Source organism: Dreissena polymorpha, chromosome 14, assembly GCF_020536995.1.
Source record: "Dreissena polymorpha isolate Duluth1 chromosome 14, UMN_Dpol_1.0, whole genome shotgun sequence".
Lineage (NCBI taxonomy): Eukaryota > Metazoa > Mollusca > Bivalvia > Myida > Dreissenidae > Dreissena > Dreissena polymorpha.
Genome location: NC_068368.1, coordinates 55,138,412 through 55,160,823, shown reverse-complemented (window position 1 = coordinate 55,160,823; position 22,412 = coordinate 55,138,412). Strand labels below are relative to the sequence as shown.

Here is a 22,412-nt window from a genome sequence, read left to right as displayed (position 1 = left end):
TCAAAGTTGTAGGCTGAAGCACTATATTTTAGAGACAAACTTCAAGGTTTAAGCATGACGCGGACGGCGGATGGCAGACTACGAGCTGGCTATGACAATAACTCTGGTTTTCTCCGAAAACAGCCAAGCGAAAATCAGTATTTTTCCAACCTACCTTCCCGTTCTGCGTTCAGTGGCATCTTGAGGAGATGGGTAACAATGGTGGTGAGACACGTGTAACAGCTGGTGCCATCCTGGTCCCAGCTCATGGAACATAGCAGGGAAACGGCCTGAAATTGGTAATGAGTCGCGTTCTGGGAAAAAAGAGCTTGATGCATAAAGTGATGTGCCAGATTAGCCTTTGCAGTCCGCAAAAGCTAAACAGCTGGGCCCATATTCACCAACCGATTCTTAGGCTAAAGAATAAAGAATAGACTTAGAACCAAGAAAAATGTGTTCATTGTTTGAATACATACAGGCCTCCACCGGTGATTATGTCATTAACAAATTGTTCTATATGAAGAATAATATAGATAGAGATGTTTACTGCAGAGTTTGACTCACAATTAAAGAAATTCTTGAATATTCCAATTTAAAGAATTTTCTTTATTCTTAGACTTGAGTCTAAGAATTGTTTGGTGAATATGGGCCCAGGGCCAACACTTTCCACTTTTATGAATATTTTGTTTAAAGGAAGTCTCTTTCTAAATGAAAGCCTAGGAGGAAAGTATCATCCCTGATTAGCCTGTGCAGACACTTAATGCATATGCATTAACCCTTTGAATGCTGGGAAATTTGTCTTCTACTAAAATGTCGTCTGCTGAATTTCTAAAATTAGCATTTTCTTAGATTTTTTTCAAAGAATACTATCAAAATAGCAAACAGTTTGGATCCTGATGAGACGCCACGTTCTGTGGCGTCTCATCTGGATCCAAACTGTTTGCAAAGGCCTTCAAAATTCGGTTCCCGCACTGAAAGGGTTAAGCTTAATTTACCCAGAGCAAGGCCCTAACAAATTAATACATCTGTGTTTCATAGGAAAAGTAGGCTTGAAGCTAAAGTGTTGTGTTGTCCTAAAACACAATGGAACTTTGCAGCTTCGGTGGATTTATGGTACGAGATTACCTGAAGCCGAAACCAATACCAACATATGTGATATTAAAAAACTAAAGCAAAAACTGTAGATATGAAACTGTACTTCAGAACAAAAATACAATTAATTTTAATTGCAATGCCTTGTGCTTTTGTAATTGTTAATACACAGCAAGATTGCACAGCATAATGTGTTCTCCTCTATTTCTGGATAAACACACTTTTGTTTAAAAAAAGTCATTTTCCTGTTTGGCAAACATTATTATACATTCACAATCTAAAATCTACAAAAAAACTGTCAAAGCTGTATTTTAAAGTCTTGAACTTGCAATATATATACTGTATTGACAATACTTAGGGAAAATTTAAGTTATTTTTCAAACTTGAATTAAATAAAATCCTTAAATTAATAAAATCCCTTAAATTTATAAAATTCCTTTAATCACTGGCTACTTTGTGCTAAGGTCTTATTATATAAAAGTGTCTTCCACAAATAAATATTGCTGATATCAATAACATGTCATATTGTCGTAGAAAAAAATGAAAATTTGATGAACAAGAAACCGTCCGAGACGGGTGATGCTCCCCAAAGTTTTTTTTGTCACAATATTGCACTACCGGTATATATTCAGATAAAAGGAAACGTCCTGAGGGGCATAACTTTGGACAAAATAATACGATGGATGGTTAAGCAACTTAAAAATTTCAAAGGGCCATAACTCTCTAAATGAATCATCTAACCAGAACCCACAAATAACATGCGCATCTCCTCAAGGTAGTTAAGCTTCTCATAAAGCTTCATTGAATTCCAGTCAGTAGTTGGGGGGACAAGAATTGCACTATATGTACAGTTAATGGAAAATTTCAAAGGGCCATAACTCTGTGAAAAATTATCCGACCAGAACCGGCTGATAATATCACATCTCCTCTTGGTAGTGAAACTTCCCATAAAGTTTAATTGAATCCCGGTCATTAATTGCTGAGAAATAACCCGGACAAAAATTGTGCACAGACGGACACACGCACGGACAGACGAAGCGGTGACTATATGCTCCCCCCAAAAATTTTTGGGGAGCATAATAAATTTAACTTAAGTCAACTTAGTTAAGACTTCCCTTAAAAGCTATGTTAATTTAAGCCCTGCATTACAAAAAATAAACATGTCCATTTCAAATACATGGTAAAAGCAGCCAATGCATACCTCATCCACCTGCTTAGCCCGTATGTATTCTCGCACCAGTTCCACACAGGAGAACCTTTCTCTGCTCACCAGGCCCAGTGACATCTGAAGCAGGCCAACTGGCCCTCTGCAAGATTGCAAGAAATTTTCTGTGTTGTAACTACCGGTAAGCTAACAAGATATTAAGTTGTTTGTTTTCACAAACATCCCCCCTACCCCCACCCCCCAAAAAGTGTAGGTAATTTTTTTTTGTAAACTTTTATTGTACTACACACAAAATATTTTCCATGTTAGTACATACTGTTCAATGAAAGTTATTTTCCAAATCTCATTGAAACAGTTCTTTCTTAAAAAGAAAACGCTTATTTTGCAAATACAAAGTTGGTTTTGGAAATGTGATCACATGTAAAAAATAATAATAACGACATGGAATACAGTTTGGGTTTGAATAAAAATAGTTGTTTTGGCTGGGTAAGGGGAAACAAATACGTTTTATTATAAGCCTTATACTGTTGGTAAAAAAGGGTCATTATCGCCCTTAAGCACTAACCTGAATTCACAGACATCAATCATTGAACACGTGATCTGGTGATATAGCTTTAGACCCCACTTGAATCAGATTCAAACAGGGCCTTTTTATTGTCAAGTAAGCATTCTGTGCAAGTTTCATCAAGAGTTATAAATGTGGCTTCTAGAGTGGTAACAAAGTTTTTCTAAAATAATATGAGCTGGTGACCTAGTTTCTAGACTCACATGACCCACATTTAAAACTTAGCGGAGATAAACATTCCGACCAAGTTTAATCAAGATTGTGTCATAAAATAAATATAGCCTCTACAGGGGGAAAGAGGTTTTTCTTAGATTTCACTTTGTTAACTTGTTTTTCAACGCATGTGACCCAAAATTCAAACTCAGCCAAGATTTTGTCAAGATATATATTCTGAGCTTTATCAAGATTGAGTCAAGAAATTGATTAGTATATATCATGACTGTAACACTACTTCAACTTCAATAATTCTTATTAATATCATCCCATATTATTAAAAACATTTTGGTTTGATAAAATTAATGAAGTTGTGGATCGTTGTCGCTCTTCATAACAAAAGATTTGTGCTCATTTCAAATTATCCCATACACGACTGGGATAAAAAATAAATCTAAATGAGGTTAATAATTCTTCACCAAATCAAGAAAATGCAAATACACTGTTGCACTCAATTAATTTAGCCTTGCTCTGGGAAAACTGGGCTTAATGCATGTGAGTAGTGTCATCACAGATTAGCCTGTGCAGTCGGCACAGGCTAATCAGGGACAACACTTTTATGGAATAATTTTCTTAAAGAAAGTCTCTTCTATACAAAAATCCAAAATAGACAAAAAGGGTCGTCCCTGATTAGCCTGTGCGGACTGCCCAGGTTTTCCGTTAATATGGGAAGACACTTTGCGCACATGCATAAAGCCCAGTTTTCCAACAAGAGGGCCTGAAAGGCCCAAAGTTGCTCACCTGAGATAAAAAGAAATGACTTATTTTGCAGCCCAAGATATCAATGGAACAAATGTTCTAACCAAGTTTCATAAAGAATGAACAACAAATGGCCCCCTGGCGGATATGTTTTTCAACAGACCTGAACCATTTTTGAACTCGTCCAAGATATCATTGGGACGAATCTTCTGACAAAGTTTCATGAAGATCCGACAATTAATGTGGCCGCTACAGTGTTAACAAGGCAAATATTCATGACGCACAACGGAAGACAGACAATTGACAAAAGGTGATCACAAAAGTTCACCATGAGCAAAAAATATTATGCTCATAAAGATTGTCACCATGTGCAGTCAGCACAGGGTAATCATCTAAAACGTAGTCCTTTTCTTTGACAAACACATTTCATCATTCCTATCAAACTATATGATGTCAGTCCTTAATTCGGTTGATATTAGTTATTTCAATAATCTTAATTTTTGCTTCACAACGGCGCCATTTGCATACGAAATACCAAACACATTTTATGAAACTGATTTTAATTGGAAGATTGGGAAACGACAGCCAATTATATCGCTTGTTTAAAAAATGCTTAGGCAGAATCTACCAGTGTAAAAAGCGGAGAGATTTCGCTGGCCGCGGATATATTAAGCATATGTTCATTTTTGTGACCCCCAGGGCAAGGTCAAATTTGACCCCAGGGGCATAATTTGAACAAACTAAGTAGAGAACTATTAGATGTCACTACATACCGAATTTGGTAGCCCTAGACCCTACGGTTATGGACAATAAGATTTTAAAAGTATGCACAAAATAAGCCTTATTTAAGCATATATTCAATTTTGTGACCCCTGGGGCAAGGTCAAATTTGACCCCAGGGGCATAATTTGAAGAAATTTGGTAGAGGACTATTAGATGTCTCTACATACCCAATTTGATATCCCTAGGCCCAATGGTTATGGAAGAGAAGATTTTGAAAGTTTTCACAAAATAGGCCTTATATAAGCAAATTTTCATTTTGTGACCCCCTGAGCGGGGTCAAATTTGACCCCAGTGGCATAATTTGAACAAATTTGAAAGAGGTTCACCCAAGGAACATTCCTGAGAAAATTCATCAGAATTGGACCAGTACTTTAAGGGGAAGAAGATGTTAAAAGAAAAAGTTAACGCACGGATGCACGCACGCACGACGGACACAGGACCATGACATAAGCCCCGCTGGCCTCTGGCCAGTGGAGCTAAAAATGAGGCTCAATTTCATGACATTACTTGTCAAAGACCACAGCCAGTGCGTCCACATAGTCTCCATGCCAGTCTGCTGCCAGCGGGTCAAACTCACACCATTTCATGTCTCGTAAAGCTGGTGCAGACCTGGGGGAGGAAAGTGAGTTTGTTTGCTAATTTGTATAAATAATGGACACTTTGGTGGTTATCAACAGTAATTTACTTATTATAACACAACAGTTAGTTAACCTGTTCCCATTTTTCTTTATTATTTACCAGTACAAAGTGGATTAATGCACATACTAATGCCAGAAAATAAAAACTTGAGAATGGCATTAAACATACCAGTAAAATCATGTCCAATCTGTACACAAGTTATGCAGCCTTGCCAAGATTCAAACATGCAATCTTTTGACTTATAATATGTCGCCTTATCAACTAAGCTAGCTAGTCCAGTTATTAGATTGGCGTTGGATAATGATGTTTACCAAGCAAAGCCTAGAAAAAAATGATTGTCCAGACTATGTATAAAGAAAAAAAAGATGTGTGCCTAGAATTTATAAGGTTCTAGGCTAAAACCCAGTTCTGTGAGCATTCTCAAGACTTCTGTTAAAAACAACAAGTACTGGTTCTTAAAACAGATTAGAATGTTTAAAAAAGCTCAAGTGTTTCTATGAAATGGAGCTTAAAATAGGTTTAAGCCAGACTAAATAGCCAATGGCGAGTATTTACAGATAGAGCTCATTACTGTATACCTAAGGACAAACTCATACGTACTTATGTAATGTAAGTTCAAATTCAAGGTGGACATAGTTGTTTGGGAATTGCTCATGAAACTATTTTAAATGGCCATTTTTCCCATACTTATGATTCAGTTAGGTTAGTTGTCAGTTACTGGCATACGTATGAGCACTTAGTACTGGACGTATAATGCTTAGATGTGGCATGAATGTTTGTAGATTAACTACCTGCTATATAAAACTCAAATTTAAAAAATTGCCATCTTGTTATACTGATTAAACTTTTCTGTATAATAAGTATCAATAAACATGTTTTCCTTAAACTTTTGACATGATAATTATGAATCATTTCAATCAGACTATGTTGAAATTCATATATTAATTCATGGCTTCTTTCCATACATGACAACTGTATGACAACCATATATATATACCTTTAAAAAAGTGAAACAATTTGTTTATATGGAGTGGGAAAATAACTGAGTCATATAAGTTTCTGCATTGCGCCTATCTGAGAATAACCTATTTAGGATTTCATACAATCTGAAAAAAAGGATCTGGAGAAAGAGGATATACCTGAAGTATTTTCCCATCTGCAAAATCTTCGTAGGACATGGCTCTTCATCAAGAAGTTGTATTTTAAGTGGCGTTAAAGCTATATCAAACACCTGAAACAATGACCTTGATAATGTCAGGTACATGAATTGATAAGGTATGGCATAACAATTTTAAGTGGAAGCTATATCAAACACCACAAACATGATCTTGCCAGGTATATGAATAGGAGGCACTCATCTGAGATCCTATGCAACTAAACTATTCTAAGTAGGTGGGGTTAAGAAAAATAAAAGCACTTTATTAAATAGTTAATTTCTAGGCACACATTTTCAAACTAAGCTTAGATAAAGTTAGAGCAACATTTAATGTTTTTACCAAGTTTCATGAAGATTGGGCTACAAATTTGACTTGTAGATAGTTCAACAGGTTTTACTCTAGCCAATTTTTAGAAGGAAAACTGCCCCGCTCACTGGCAGATATGTTTTTCTACCAACCAGAACCATTTTTACTCGGCTGAGATACAACTAGAACAATTAAATATTTCATGAAAATTGTGCTTAAATGGAATTGTTCACAGATTTTCGAAATTTCTGGAAGGTCATTGTATTTACAAAGGCATGTTTTAAATGGTCTTAAATGCTAATAGCAAGACAAGAGGGCCATGGGCTAAGGTGCTCGCCTCAGACCCTAAGGAACTAAACAATTCTGAAAAGATAGAAATCAAAGTAATGAACGTACTTTATGATATATAAATATATATCATGTTAAGGCCCATTTTTATTTTTGAACTCGGATGAGATGTTGTTGGAATAAATGTTCTTACTGGGATTCATGAAGATTAGAAAAATTAAGTGACTTCTAGAGTAAAAACATGTTGTTTTTTATTTAACCTTATGACCTATTTTTTACTTCACATGACCTAATTTCAAACTCAGCCAAGATTTGATTGAGAAAAATGGTCTGACCAATTTTCATGCAGATTTGCCAATAAATGTGGCAATTAATGTGTTAACAAGGTTTCACTAAAACCATATATTTAAAACTGCCCAGCCCATGTCGCCAATGTTTTTCAAGGAACTAGAACCATTTTGAAATTTAATATAAACAAGAGATTGCCAAGCAATATGGTCCCCTACCGGCTCCACCATTGTCAGAAATTCCACCATTGTCAGAATTTTTTTTGTTTGTTGTTGCCATAGCAACTGGAATTTGTGACATAGGAACACAATGAAATGACATGCATATTGTTCCTATTGCCATCTATTCATGTTTCAAGTTTCATGAAAAAAAAAGAAGAACTTTTAAAGTTATCGCAGGATCCAGAAAACCACCATTTTCAGCAGTATTTCTAGTCTATTTGTTGCCATAGCAACCAGAATTTTTGACGTAGGAACAAAATGAAATGACGTGCATAATGTCCATATTGTCATCTATCCATGTTTCAAGTTTCATGAAAAATATTAAGAACTTGTAAAGTTATCGCAGGATCCAGAAAAGTGTGACGGACAGACTGACAGACAGACTGACAGACAGAGCGCAAACCATAAGTCCCCTCCGGTGAAACCGGTAGGGGACAATAATTTTGAAATTTCAAGCTAGGTTTGCTTGAAAGCTATCTACACACAAAATTTAAGCCAGATTACCGCTATTTAAACTTAAGTGTTTGAGCAAAAAACAGTTTTTCTATTTTATGGTAATACTATAGTCACATTGTCCTATATCCAAATGGTCCAAAATGTCCAAAAAATATTAACTCGTGAAAACAGACTTATTTTGTGTTTCCCAGAGTTAATTTTTTTTGGAGACGGGAAAACAGAACTTGTGTTTTTCCGACTTTTTTGGGGGGGAGTGTTGATGTCACTTTAGTGCCATCGTACATGCCTTTATTGAAGATTTTGTCTTTTTTTTATGCTAGGTCTTCATATACAGTCCAACCTGACTGTAACAGTCACCTGAGAACAACACTCAGTCTGTTTTCCAACTGACAAAAATCCTTCTATATTACACCTGAGAATACCGGCAACATGTCTACAACAGCCAGCGGGCACTATATTTCATTCACAAAGCCATATTTAACCTGAGAATAGCGATCAAGTGTCAGTCATTTCGTGGTGCAAAAAGTAAACATTTGTAACTGTGTTATTGTTTTTTCATTCCACTGACGTCACAGTGTCTTTTATGCAACTGAAGAATGTTATTTCGGTAACTGCCTTTGAAGTGATTTATTTATGCTAAAAGTCATGTCTTATATTAATAAAATATGTATGATTGCTTCAGTCTTTTTTTCTAAAAAATGTACAGAATTTTACCATGTTCAGACCACTCTTTGTTACGTCTATCTCTGTCATAACTACAATATAAACGTGGGTGCCATTGTGAATTATTTTAGATAAGAAGTTTAATCAATACCAAATATTTTTTTTACAAATCACCATTTTTGTAATCCATGAAATGGGGGAGGTATTGTAAGTAAAACAGATATATACTGTGCACTATGCACTACATATTTAATGTAATAAACAAGCATATAGTTCAGTTTATTATAATGCACAACAAAAAGGTCACAAACATTAAAGAGACCTTTTCACAGATTTTGGCATGTATTGAAGTTTGTCAACAAATGCTTTGAATTGATAAATGTAAACATTGGATCTAAATAGCTCATGTAAAAAACAAGAATAATAATAAAGAAAAAAAGGAATCCTCAAGCGGACTCGAATCACTGACCCTTAAAGAGAAAGTCTAGCACTTTCAGCATTCAACCATTCATGCTCTTACAGTGAGTGGAGTATTTTATACTTCATATATAAACGATCCTCGAAATGTCACAAAATATAAGGAAAATAACAGAACAATCCAAATTATTCGTTTGTAAGGCTTTGTAATTTTCACTTTTTTAAATCATAAAAAGATGCATATAATAGATAGTTTAGAGCATGATAGCAGTTCAGTATAACTGTTTCCTCGCAAACATCATAACCAAAACAAAATTGTGTGAACATGAAACAATTTTTTTTAATTCTGTAAATTTTACAAAAGGTGAAAAGGTCACTTTAAGATTTGACAAAAATATTAATATTATCAATGTGTTGTCATGTCCAACTTTCAAACATCCAATACAGATACATATAATATATATATATATATATATATATATATATATGTTATTTGCTGTGTGAAACTAACAAATATACTTGAAATTTTATAACAGAAAAGACAACCATAACAGCATGAAACAGAGAAGAAACGGAAAGGTTGCAATACATTATTTTTTCTCCAGTCATATTTTGGGGCTTAATTACAAGAAAGTCTACAAAATACTTGTACCATTATAATATTTTTTACAACAAACATTGATTAAAACTAAACAAAATCAAATTCAATAATAATTTAAAAGGAAGAGGTAATACATTTTATAATTTTTAAACAAATTTTATTATAATGAAAATACATTTTGGGGGTTTTAATTGTATTAATTCATAGCCTCAGCCACCATTTAACCATAGTGTACATATTTTTTAAAGAAAGTTATTTTACACTAAATAAGTATTTTTGCACATATTTTATCAGCAATAACCATATATATTTTACAAAAGTTTAGTATTACCAAACACCACAAGCAATATTTAGTTTGTCTGCATTTTTACAACAAAGTAAAAGAAGTAAAAAAGTAGTTTAATTGTTAAAAAAAAAGGCTTCCAACAAATTGTAAAATTTTATTGAATTTGAGAGTATTGTTTGTATACAAGAATAGTTTTGTTGAATTATGACTCCAATAGCTTATCAAAGGCAAAATCTGAAAATGACATAAATTCCTAATACCAAAAGTTTTAATAAAAAAATAACCACAAATGACAAAAATTTATTTTTTTCTCAATAATTGTTTAAGGATAATGAAAACTATATATGAGAATATATAAATAATCAAATATATTTATAGATCTCAATAACTCCTTAACATACTACAGTGAACATATATAGTTTATAACATTGGCCTGGTGGCAAACAACACCCGACAAAAGAACTAATTAGCATCAACACAGACAGTTGTCATACATGCTTAATTTAAGTTTTACAATGTTAGGCGCAATAGTTTAAAACATATCATTTTAAACATAAAGTTTCTTAAATTGTTAGTAATAAAAGATAAACTCTTTGACTATGTTCAATTCCTGACCTAGATCTAAACTTCTAGGACTAAATGTGCAATGAAAGAAAAATAGAAATTACATTATTAACCTTGTTTATATTGATGTTTATTTTTTCCACTTGAAAAGCTATTGAAATTCCAAAACACATATGTTAGCATATTGTCCCACAATGATCTGGTGATTGTTGTTGCAGCAGATAGACTCTGGGTTTATCAATCCATCTTTCAGTGAAGCCAGTTTCTTTCTCCCCTCACAATCCACCTGAATGACTGTATTGGAGGTACATCCACAAACAATAATTTGCCCTGCAGGTGTGACATGTACCCCACATGGGCTTATCAGTTCAGGGTCAGTGAAGGTGGAAATCAGGCTGCCATCTGCTGCCAGTGTAAGGAGCTTGTTCTCTGATAGGTTGGTGACATAAATCCGGTCACCAAATGGACTCAATGCACATTTGTGCACTACAAATCATAGATCATGAACTATATAAGCAGACCAGCATTTAAGACATTTACCCCAAAAAAAAAATATTCTCATGAAAATTCAATAGTGTTTTAAATATCCACAGTAATGATTACATATCATGTCAAAATCTTGGTATATACATGTATTTACAATATCTTTTATATATTTTCAATAGTCAACTATATTTACAATACATATACCTTTAGTGCCAGTTCCTGTATCCTCATAAAGCTTTTTCACAAGTATTCCAGTCAGGGTGTAGTGGTAGAGAGCATTATAGGAGGTGATATACAATGCTCCCTGACGGTGGGCAATCCCAACAGCCACATGTGGAAACTGTAACGTCCTCCCTTTCACCAGCTGCCGATTGCTAACAGACATAAACTGCACACCAGCATCAAGAGTCACAGCGACTTCACTGGATGTAATAAGGCACATGTCATTTAGAAAACCAGACATATCACAGTAACTGGAAACATTGTAATGCTGGTCAAACATTTTCACTTTATTATTAAAGGAATCTGCAACAATGACCTGACCACTAGGAAGGCTGCAAATGCCAACAATTAAGCACTGCATATCTGTGTCACTTGATATTTTCACATTATACTGGGACTCCCTCTTCACAGACAACACCTGATCTGGATTACTTTCTACAATCATCCCTAAACTTGACTGCTGTGACAAGTATTGCTCAATGTCAGTGTTCCCCTGGAAAATAATTGCACTCAGCACCTTCAAAGGGTTCTCCTTCAGAAATGTCTCAGATTCTTGTATTTTCTCCTGACATTTTCTGCTGGCTATGAACTCAACGTCTTTCTTGCTCGTATCACAAAGGCCCTGTACAGCTTCGCCTAACTGTTGAAGTTCATCCTTCAGTCTGCTGCAGTTGTCAACATCTTTCTTGAGAGAGGTTTTCAGTTTTGTCCGTATTTCATCTAGTTCTTTCAAAGTTGTATTTTCTAGTTCATTCAAAGCAGCATATAATTTCTTACGCAGCTCTCTGATTTCTAGAAGTTTTTCACTATATGATCCCTCCACGGACACAATGCTGGCCTCTTGTAAGGTCTTAAACTTATTTAGTTCAGCAATAATTGTTTGAATTTTGCTTGACAACTGCTTCATATCCACTGACAGCTTTTTGGCTGATTCAGAAATTAGAGCCAAATTGGTACACTGTCTGAAATATCAACAGGAATCATCAGTATCTATGATCATATTGACATAAAATATTTAGGTGTACACAAATATATAAAGAAGGGTCGAACTGATCATATTTCAAAGCAGGTAGTGTATTTACAAACAGTTTTAGTGTTATTGAGTCAAAATCAGTCCCTTACCACTTTAAAACATTTATCAATTAATAATTGTGCATTACAAACAATGAGTGCCCCATTTTGTAATCTAGACACCAGCAAAAATGTAACCAATACATGTATTATAATTTCTACATTTTACAAATATTAAGAAATTCTTAAAAAGCTTTAAACAACTGAACTATGAAACTGCTACATAATATATGTATTTGATTGATACAAGACTGTGATATCAAAAAACTTTTTTATATAAATGTGATCACTTTAAATTACATGTTTCTTAATGACTAATTGTCATTTACCTGTGATTGAGTAAAACACAAGCAGAGCAGCACAGCTGACTGTGGTCCTGGCAGAACATTTTCAGTTCCTTGCTGTTGTGAATATCACATTTTAGTAGCAAATCCTCGATTTCCTTTGCAAGAGGCCATTTATTTGCTTCGCCTCTCCCATATGTCGAATGGTTTACAAATATTTGATCATGATGATAAACGCATTTTTCGCAAAAACACTTCAAACAAATTTCACAGAAAAATTCAGCACTTGCTTGGATATGTTTACTTTCGCACACAACACATAAATAGTCCTTCACAAAATCAGAACTTTCATTAATTGAACCTTGAGAAGAAGAAGTTGCCATTTTCTTTAGGTATTGTGAACTGCAAGATGTCAAATTAAAAAGTTGTGTTATCACAGTTTTCTTGTCTAACTTTATGAAATACAATGAGTGTTATAAAACAAGAATATTTTGCATATCAGTGTAATTATCCAATGTTCTTAACTTCAAAGCAGTAAAGGCTGATTGATGTTGACTGTTCATGCAAAACAACCTGCTTTAAATACACAACCAAGTACAAATGCCAATGTCAAGTTATAAAAAGCCCTTGAATATAGATAACATTTGCTGATACAAGAGTATAAACCATTTTCTGAAAATGGGTGAAACTTGATACAGGTATTCAGTTAAAGGGACTTCTTCACAGATGTTGAACATTTAAAAAAAAAATCATTAATTATATTATAACAAATAACTAATATTTGGAAAAGGATTAAATAATCATAAAAACAAGAAAAAAAGGTTTACCACATGTCGACCTTGATAAAGTGCAAGATGGGGTTTTCATAAGGTATTAAAAAAAAGGGCCCCATTTCACTGCTAGAAGAAAGGCTAATGTAAAAAAAAAAAATATGTATCAGGAAAGGCAACAACAAAACATGAACTATCCTAGTCATAAATTGAATTATAGTAGTAATTGATAAATATGAGAACATAGCCTTTAAGTGTAAATTCTCTCGTGCTGGCAATAAGCCATATAGAGGTAGTCACAAAGTGTATTGATTTGCAGAGTTGAGTGTGAAACAGTTGTATCTCTAAGCTTTTAAATGGAGATATCAAAGCGCTGAAGGCACTGAAGTTGTTCGCCATTGCATAATCTTAGACGCAACTCAGTTTTAAAAATTATGTTATAGCTTTTTATATCGCAAGTTTAAAATATACACAACCCATTCAAATTTAAAAAGAGTGTGTCTTAAAGCAGGTTGAGATGTGTTTTTATCCTCATATTAATGTTATAGAGATAACTAAGACAAAATAAAAACAATATGTCTCTTTCTTTTCGCAATTGGTTGCTGCACTGGCAAACATCTTAAGAATTTTGGTTGCCTTGCTAAAGAATAACAAGGCCAGAATCATGTACATGTTGTGTTATGTGCATCTAATACTTTATCAATTTTCTTTAAATTATTGAACAACAATTTTTCCGACATGACAGACTTTAAATTCATCATGTCTTGTTGTGAGCCGGAATGGAATCATTTCCTTGGCCTAATTGATCCACAGTCGCCAATTTGTATTCTATGTTTAATTGGATTGAGTTGTTCAAGCTTTGAAAAAGCTAGTTGCCCTGCTTTTAGCCCAACTGTAACCAGCATTTGAAATTGAGTTTCCTGGGCTTAAATCTACTGGCCCCAGGCTAACAGGCAACAACTAAACCTGTAAGTTATTCATGATGTAAGATCTGACAGTGTATTGAACTAATTCAATTTGCACGTCTGAAGACATTAAAGGGCCCTTTTCATGTTATGGTAAATTGACAAAATTAAAGGATTGAATAATTTGGAGAGTTCTGTTGTTGTCGTTATATTTGTTCATACTACAAGGATTGCTTATATAAAGTATAAAATACATCCATCATTGTATGAGCCAGATGGCCGAGTGGTCTAAACGAGATACTTTTATTCAGTGGGTCAGTGGTTCGAGCCCAGTTGAGGGTCACTTTTTTTGTTTCTTTAATTTTTTTCTTTGTTTTTGTTTCATGGAGCTTTTACCGTAAGATCCAATGCTTACATTTATCAATATTAAGCATTTAATGACAAACTGTGAAAAGGTCCCTTTTAGATGTTTACTAAAAATGCCACAAGGTAAAAATTAAGAACTCATTGGTAAATTATTTTATTTAAAAGTGATTTTGTTTATTTGCCTTGTCAGCGAGGTGTCTTTGAAGTTATTATCACTTTTATCTTCTTTTTAAATCATAAATAGAAAAGATAATTTAAGCTTCATTTTGGGAAAACAGGGCTTAATGCATATGCATTAATTGTCATCCCAGTAACAGAGACTCTTTAAACGAAAAACACCATAAAATAAGAAAGTGTTGTCCTTGATTAGCTTGTGCAAATTGCACAGGCTAATTAGTGTGCACAGGCTAATCTGGGACACCACTTATGTGACATGCATTAAGCCCTGTTTTCCCTGAAAGCAGCCAATATGTACAGATTTCACTGACAAACTGGCCAATGTTGTCGCACAAGCTGTTAAACACTACACATTACATACACGCACACTTTGTCTGCAGTGTACCAGTGGTGAAGTATAACCAGGCAGATGCGATGGTTATTGTTCTTAGCGTAGTTAAGAGCAGACTGTAATCTTATATACAACATGGTTGCCAATTTAAAAAAAAATAAAAACATTCAAAGAAAACAGTGATATGCACTTTTAAACTATTTGAAAATGCATAATAATAGTATCTCTAAAGTATATCTGATTCAACATGGTTAATAAACCATAAATAAATCATCGAAAGATTGATCAGCAAAAAAGGAATGTATAAAAACTGAAAAACAACTACTACCAATATTCCAAACCTTTGATACACAGTTGGGCTAAGGTGGGACTTCAATATATTCAGCAATTAAATGTTGCAAAAAAATTAAGTTGGGTCCAAAATTCAAGTTTGCAATAGAGATACTGGTTTATAATTGATCATTTGAATGAGTGATGTACATTTAAGTGAAAAAAAAAAAAAATAGCAAGATTCTGTGTTTAATAAACACTTATGTCCCAGAAGAAGCCTTGCCAGGATTAAATAAGGGCCGATGATGTGGGCATGTTGAGGGTGTTCATATAGAACATCCATGCCAGTATCAAAGATTTGTAGACAGCAGTAATGAAGTGAGATGAAATGCATCATTTTAGGGAAACCAAGATTTTGGACCTTCTTCACTAGTGTAAGCCAAGGTCAATATCAAGGTCAAAATGAGATTGAGTGATGTGGGTGTGTTTAAAATCATCATTCATATAAAAAAAAGTATAAAAACTTGGTAGCAAGCGTTACTGATGTTCAACAAAACATGTCATTCTCAAACAAAAAATTATAGTATTCAAAGGCATAAACAACACAAGTATCACAGCTTTGTAGGAAGCATAATTGGTGATACCTGAACAATTACATTTTTGGTAAACCTTGCTAAGACAGATGAATGAACCAATGATCAAAACAAACTGACAGGCCAATCACTGTATGTCTCCAGGCAGATGTAGATGCGGGGGCATAAAAACATTTAACAAGTGCTGTAAAAGTAAAAACAACTGATAAATGAGACAATCTGCAATTTAACTCAGTTTTTTAATATAATGCTACCGGCAGTTAAAGATGCCCCCTTACCTGGACGTCACCTCTTCCGCCTGCCACAAAGAAGATGGTACCTGTCGGGTGCCAAGCAATTACACTGGGGATCTGAAAAGTAGTACAAACTTGTGTGAAAAGTAGTAAATGAGCCATTCTCTGGGAAAACCAGGCTTAAAGCATAATAGTTAAGTGTCGTCCCAGATTAGCCTGTGCAATCCACATGGGCTTATCAGGGATGACACTTTCTGCTTGAACAGAATTTTCGCAAAGTAGAGAAATCCTTAAAACAAAAAATAACATAAAAATGGAAAGAGTCTGCCCTGATTAGTCTGTACATATTGCACAGGCTTATCTGGGACTACACTTTACACCCCTGCATAAAACTTGTTTTTTCCAGAACAATTATAAAACAAGAGCTGTCTCCATAGGATGACATATGCCTCCGATAGACGCTTTGATAGAAGTTATGAGCTTTTTTCGTAACCTAAACGCAGATTTCAAAACCTAAACGTGGACCCTAAGTTCAAGGCCAAGTTCAAAGGGGTCAAAATTTGCACGCGTATGGAAAAGCCTTCGAAACCTAAACGCAAAGTGTGACGCACAGAGAGACAGACGGACGGACAGATGGACAGTGCGATCACTATATGCCCTCCTTGGGGGGCATACAAATAATAATATGAGCGTAATTTTCTTGATGTTTTGCTTTAAATGTAATAACATGGAAGGTGTGGCATTTAAAACATATTTACAACATATGGACCATGTGCAATTAATTGTTTGCTTGGACTATTCATTCCCTCTTTCAAGTTAAAACTTGCAAAAATTCCTTACAAACAACTATAAAATATAAGATTTCTGATTAGATTCGGAACCAGTCAGGAAAACATGTGAATGATATTTTTTAATACATTTACTTATTTTTACAGTAACAAAAGTAAATTGCTCAAAATAAAACTGCCTACTATCTTTTATGAATCTTATGTTTTGATATTTCCCTTACCACAGCAGCTTTGTTTAATTCTGTTTTCTTTTTATTCTCATCATATATCACCTGAAAAAAAGCAAACAATATCTGTTAACATTTCAATTGCAAAAAAATTAGAAATTCACAATTTATTGGCTCACAACTGTCACTATTTAAAGCTATGAATCTTCTTTGTAGATAGACTTTAAAGGAATTTTAAAGCAAAATAGTATGAAGGGAATTTTATGTTTTTTGTTATTTATAATATGTTATAAAGCAAATGTATAGTTATATTTTTTTTTTATGTGTAAAATGTTGATTCTATACTATCAAACATGTTTTTTTGTATTGTCATGGAATTACAACAAGAGCTGTCAGAAGACAGCGCGCTAGACTATTCGAGTGCTTGACAGTAAGCCATCATGGGGTAATTGTTCAAATTATTCAAGAAGGTCTAGGTAATAGTTCAGGTATATTTTCCACAATCTATTAAACATTTGTAAAGACATAAAACAAACTTATAAGATTTTATTTAAAGTTTGATAGCAATAGCTTGGGTGGGAAGTTTGGACGGTTCTTCAAAAATAAAGTAAGTAAATATTTGTTTTTGTTTTTTTTAACCATGTTTCAAAGAAAAAAATATTCTTTTTGGGTTGGGTGGGGGGGGGGGGTTGAGAGGGCGGTTTAATGTGGGGTGTGGTCATTTATTAGACGATCTTTCAAAAATAAAAAAAAGGAAAAATAAAAAAATAAAAATTTCGGGGGGGGGGGGTAAGGGAGGATTGAGAGGGGGGTATAATGTGGGGTGTGGTCATAAGATGATCTTTCAAAACTAAAAAAAGGACAAAATAAAAAAATAAAATTTGGAGGGGGGGGGGGGCAGGGATTCTGGGTTGGGGCTTGGGGTATTGTTTGGGTGGAATCCATTGTGGTATTCAGGTAAATGTTGTTTTGTCAAAGTATTAACAAAATCTGATCATAAATAAAGATGTTATGGCAATTTAACTAATATTTACACTTGACCTTCAAAGTCAAGGTCATTCAAAGGTCAAAGTCAAATTGAACTTGGCAGGTACAGTACCTCATGATAGTAAGAAAATATTTGAAGTTTGAAAGCAATAGCTTGAATACTTTAGAAGTCAAGTGGATCTAAACACAAAATTTAACAAAATATTAAGTTACTAAGATAAAAAAGGGCCATAATTCTTACAAAATGCTTGATACAGTTGTCTGCTCTTGTTTATAGATTGGGTCATGTTGGCAACATGACCCCAACTTATATACAAGAGCAGACAACTGTATCAAGCATTTTGTAAGAATTATGGCCCTTTTTTCACTTAGAATATGCATATTATTGATAAATCTATGTTAAAGTTTGCGTACCACCTCAAATATTTTCAAAGAAGTATGCAAAATATGAAAGCAATATGTCAAGGGACATTGAAAATATTTGGGGTGGTAAGCAATCTTTAACATTTGCACGCTAACGCTAACGGGAACGCCGATGCCGGGGTGAGTAGGATAGCATCACTATATATATTTCATATATAATAGTCGAGCTAAAAATTAAATATTTTTCACTTCTTAAAATACTGACAGGACTATAATCTTTTTTCAACATTTGGTGATGAAACATTCTGATTTTCAAGGGAGGTAATTATACAAGGGAGACCACTCACCAATGTTCCGTCAGCACAGCCAAGCACCAGCTTATCTTCCCCTGGACTGTGGCATTCGCACAACACCATGCCTGCAAACATAATGGAACATAGAAAGTTATTGAAAAAGATTATTATGTGCTGGGTTTTTGATATTTTGCTTCCATTTTTGTTGTTATTCTTGACACTATTGTAGTTTTTCTTTTATATATGCCAATTGTTTTGCCATATTTGTGAGTTTTTAAGCTGCTGTGGAGATGAAAGTCTTTTTAAAACTATTATGGAGTATACAACTGTCTCTATTGATTACTGCTATTGTTAGTGATGTTATCATAACAGTTATTATCCTAATTTTGTGACTGATACTGCATTGGTTGTAATTATAATTAACTGATTTGTAAGTGTTTCTATTATTCTGGTTAATATTTCAGACCAAATGTTATTTAATAAATTCATAGAGGATTCAATAATCTAAAAAAACAACGCATTTTCTCTTAATTGTCTTGTTTAGTTCATTAAACATGACAGCAAATATCATGAAATACCTTTAGAAACACATTGCTAATAAGCAGCTTACTTTTCAGAGGAATGCTTATTGCAGACAGCCTCTGTATCTGTAACAGAAAATACAAAACAACCCTTGATTAGATTGCATATTTAAAAATGTTCATATTTTCTTAAAGTGAGTATGTACGATCTCATTTATTGTTTTAACTGCTGAACATTGATGAATAAAAAACTAAATTATAAGTTTCAACAAATGTGTAACAGAACATTAATGGAATATAGAATTTCAAATAGTTTTCTTATTAACAGACCAACACTCATTCATGCAAAAAAGACATTTTCACTTTTGTGACATTCAATCTGTGAAGATGTGTAAATACAATTAAAAATCTATAACTTCACAAAAAAATCATTGGACCAGAACGGCCTTACAAGGATGCATATGTAGGACCAGGAAAGCTGCTTACCAAGTTTCATAAAACTCAGATAATAAATAATGTTCTAAGATCTCGGAGAGAAAAAAGTTAAGTTGGAAAGAAGGACGGACTGACATCAAATAGGACAACAATTATTGGGAAAATTATTTCAGGCAAACCCAAATTCAATAAGAATTCTGACAAACAGACAAAGCAGCAAATAATTTTCATCTCTTTCTGGGAGCATAAAAATCTCCACCGCTAAAATTGGTTGTCAACAGAGAAATCCAAGAATAACAGTATGTTCATGTCATGTGCTCAGAAAATGAAGCCTCCACTCAATTTTATTAGTTTAAGAAAATATAAAAAGTGTAGTGTTTCTTCTACAGAATACACTATTTATAACCATTAAAGGAACTCCATTTAAGGAACAAACACCATTGAAAGTTATACTGGTTTTATTTACATCCGTACTCGTCAAGCATACAAAACAGTCTGTCTCTGAACATGCTATCTAAGAGGCATTCATGCCGGAGGCGTGTCCTGTAAGTAGGCGTGGCCAGTGCAAGCTATACCACAAAAAGGAAAAGCAAATAATCCTTATCTATAATCTTTCTCTAAGATTACTTATCAATGTTTTACGGCATAGTTTTCATTTCAACTTTCTATTGAACAAGGGTCCCTGCACTGTGACCACAGATGAGTGAAAACACAAAGACCTATACTACATACTACACAAGAATCGAGGATGAAAAGATTTACACAAGAACTTAACCCTTTCAGAGCGGGAACTGAATTTTGAAGGCCTTTGCAAACAGTTTGGATCCAGATGAGACGCCACAGAACGTGGCGTCTCATCAGGATCCAAACTGTTTGCTATTCTGATAGTATTCTGTAAAAAAAATCGAAGAAAATGCTAATTTTTGAAATTCAGCAGACAACATTTTAGCAGATGACAAATTTCCCAGCATGCAAAGGGTTAAATAAAACCCCATTCTGGGAAAACTGGGCTCAATGCATGTGTGCAAAGTATTGACCTAGATAAGCCTGTGCAGTCTGGCCTTACAAAAAGCAGAGGGTGTAGTCCCTGATTAGCCTGTGTGGACTGTACAGAATAATCTGGGACAAAACTTAACACAATGCATTAAGCCCAGTTTTCCAAGAGGGAGGTACAATTAGTCAAAGGCTCATACCTTGTTCTGAATGATGTCATAAGTGCAAGCCTTGGCAGTGGTTTCCCCTCCAGAACCCATGCCCTGCTCGATTGTGAAAAACTTGTACTGCTGGAACTGACTGTAATCAGTGATACACTTTAGTCTAGATCTGGGAAAATGGGAATTGATGCTAAAGTGTTGTCCAAGATAAGCCTGCGCAGACGGAACAGGCTTATTTGAGACGATACTTTCAGCCTTAACTTGATATTCACTAAGAAAAGACTTCCTTTAAAAGAAAACTACCAATTAAAGCAGAGAGTGTCATCCCTGATTAGCCTGTGCGGAATGCACAGGCTAATCTGGGATGACACTGGGACGCACATGCATTAAGCCCCATTTTCCTTTCATTCTGATTTATGTCTCACTCAACTTAAGTACCCTTCAGCAGTTGTGTTAAATGCTTTTTTTTCAAGTGTTCAGTAAGTCATGTTGCATTTATCAAATAATTAAAGTTAATTTTATCAACTAGAACTGCATGCACACAAACACTTTCTAAACTGACTGAAGCTTATGCAACCATTAGAAAGCCAGGTGAAAGCATAAGACACATACATCCTTAATTATCCATTATTGATACGTTCCATATTCTACATTTATCATGGAGTAAAACAGAATATCACACATGGGAATTGGACAGTGAAATAAGTTAAGATACTAGGGAATTTGCCATATAAACATTAAATACCTTTATTACTCAGCCAATACAACACAGAGTAGTCCCCCTTCCCCCTTACCTGAAGTGAACCAAACAGAGTAGTCCCCCTTCCCCCTTACCTGAAGTGAACCGATACTGGGTCACACTCTGTCCTTGCAAATGTCAATACATCAATGTTAGGTCTGAAAAGACAGCACAGAAAGGAGACATAGCCCGTAAACATGATTCATATTGCAGATGTAACAACCAAACCCTGAGCCCATATACAATTACTAACGACCTAGACACATACAAAATCATTAATCCCAAATGTTGTTTTTAATTAAAACATGACCAATCAAAATGCTAGTAACATACAAGACATTCTTTCCTTATAGTTGTGATGTTTTATAAAGATTATGAAATATTTTACGTAACCTTAAGATTTAAAGTAATAAATACTATACAACTTTGAGCGATGTTGATCTACACATGTGCGTGTTTCAATGATTAAAGTCATCAACTTGACCTACCCGTGACAAGAAACTGCGATTATATTGGCCCGGTCCCTGTCAGTTGCCATTGGAGACCAGGGCATTGCCTCCTTGCTGGTGCTGCTCCACCAAACCAACACCTGAAACAAATAGGGATGTCTTTTACATAAAATTAACATAAAATATGAACCATTTGTAAAGTGACACAATCAAGATTTTTTGGATTTTTGTTTTGGATTTTTTGCTATTTCAACACTATTTTGCAATGTATGTGTTTTTGTTTTGTATTGGATTTTGATAATTTTCAAGTTCAACAGTATTTCAGTCATATTCCAGCGGTCAGTTAGCACTGTGCCTGGGTAAGCTGGTTTACCAGAAAGTATAATTAAGGTTCTTAACCCTTTGCATGCTGGGAAATTTGTTGTC

The 22,412-nt window shown here is 34.4% G+C and overlaps 2 protein-coding genes across 6 annotated transcripts in view; both read right to left on the bottom strand.

Moving 5' to 3' along the window:
* Positions 1–22,412, bottom strand: part of LOC127857130 (WD repeat-containing and planar cell polarity effector protein fritz homolog) — a 124,917-nt gene that overhangs the window by 84,101 nt on the left and 18,404 nt on the right. For all 5 annotated transcript variants that reach the window (XM_052393500.1, XM_052393499.1, XM_052393498.1 and 2 more), the window contains exons 9-19: positions 22,026–22,126; positions 21,633–21,695; positions 20,838–20,937; positions 19,299–19,335; positions 18,743–18,813; positions 17,100–17,150; positions 16,136–16,207; positions 6,275–6,366; positions 5,004–5,105; positions 2,273–2,378; positions 155–269 (exon numbers count right to left, since the gene is read on the bottom strand). In XM_052393500.1, coding sequence (XP_052249460.1) covers positions 155–269; positions 2,273–2,378; positions 5,004–5,105; positions 6,275–6,366; positions 16,136–16,207; positions 17,100–17,150; positions 18,743–18,813; positions 19,299–19,335; positions 20,838–20,937; positions 21,633–21,695; positions 22,026–22,126 — 910 coding nt within the window. The remainder of the gene's footprint in view (positions 1–154; positions 270–2,272; positions 2,379–5,003; positions 5,106–6,274; positions 6,367–16,135; positions 16,208–17,099; positions 17,151–18,742; positions 18,814–19,298; positions 19,336–20,837; positions 20,938–21,632; positions 21,696–22,025; positions 22,127–22,412) is intronic.
* Positions 9,406–13,077, bottom strand: LOC127857134 (uncharacterized). Its single transcript, XM_052393502.1, has 3 exons — positions 12,491–13,077; positions 11,073–12,052; positions 9,406–10,868 (listed from the first exon to the last, which is right to left on the bottom strand). Exons 1-3 carry the CDS (start codon positions 12,826–12,828, stop codon positions 10,534–10,536), a joined length of 1,653 nt encoding a protein of 550 aa, XP_052249462.1. The 5' UTR covers positions 12,829–13,077; the 3' UTR covers positions 9,406–10,533.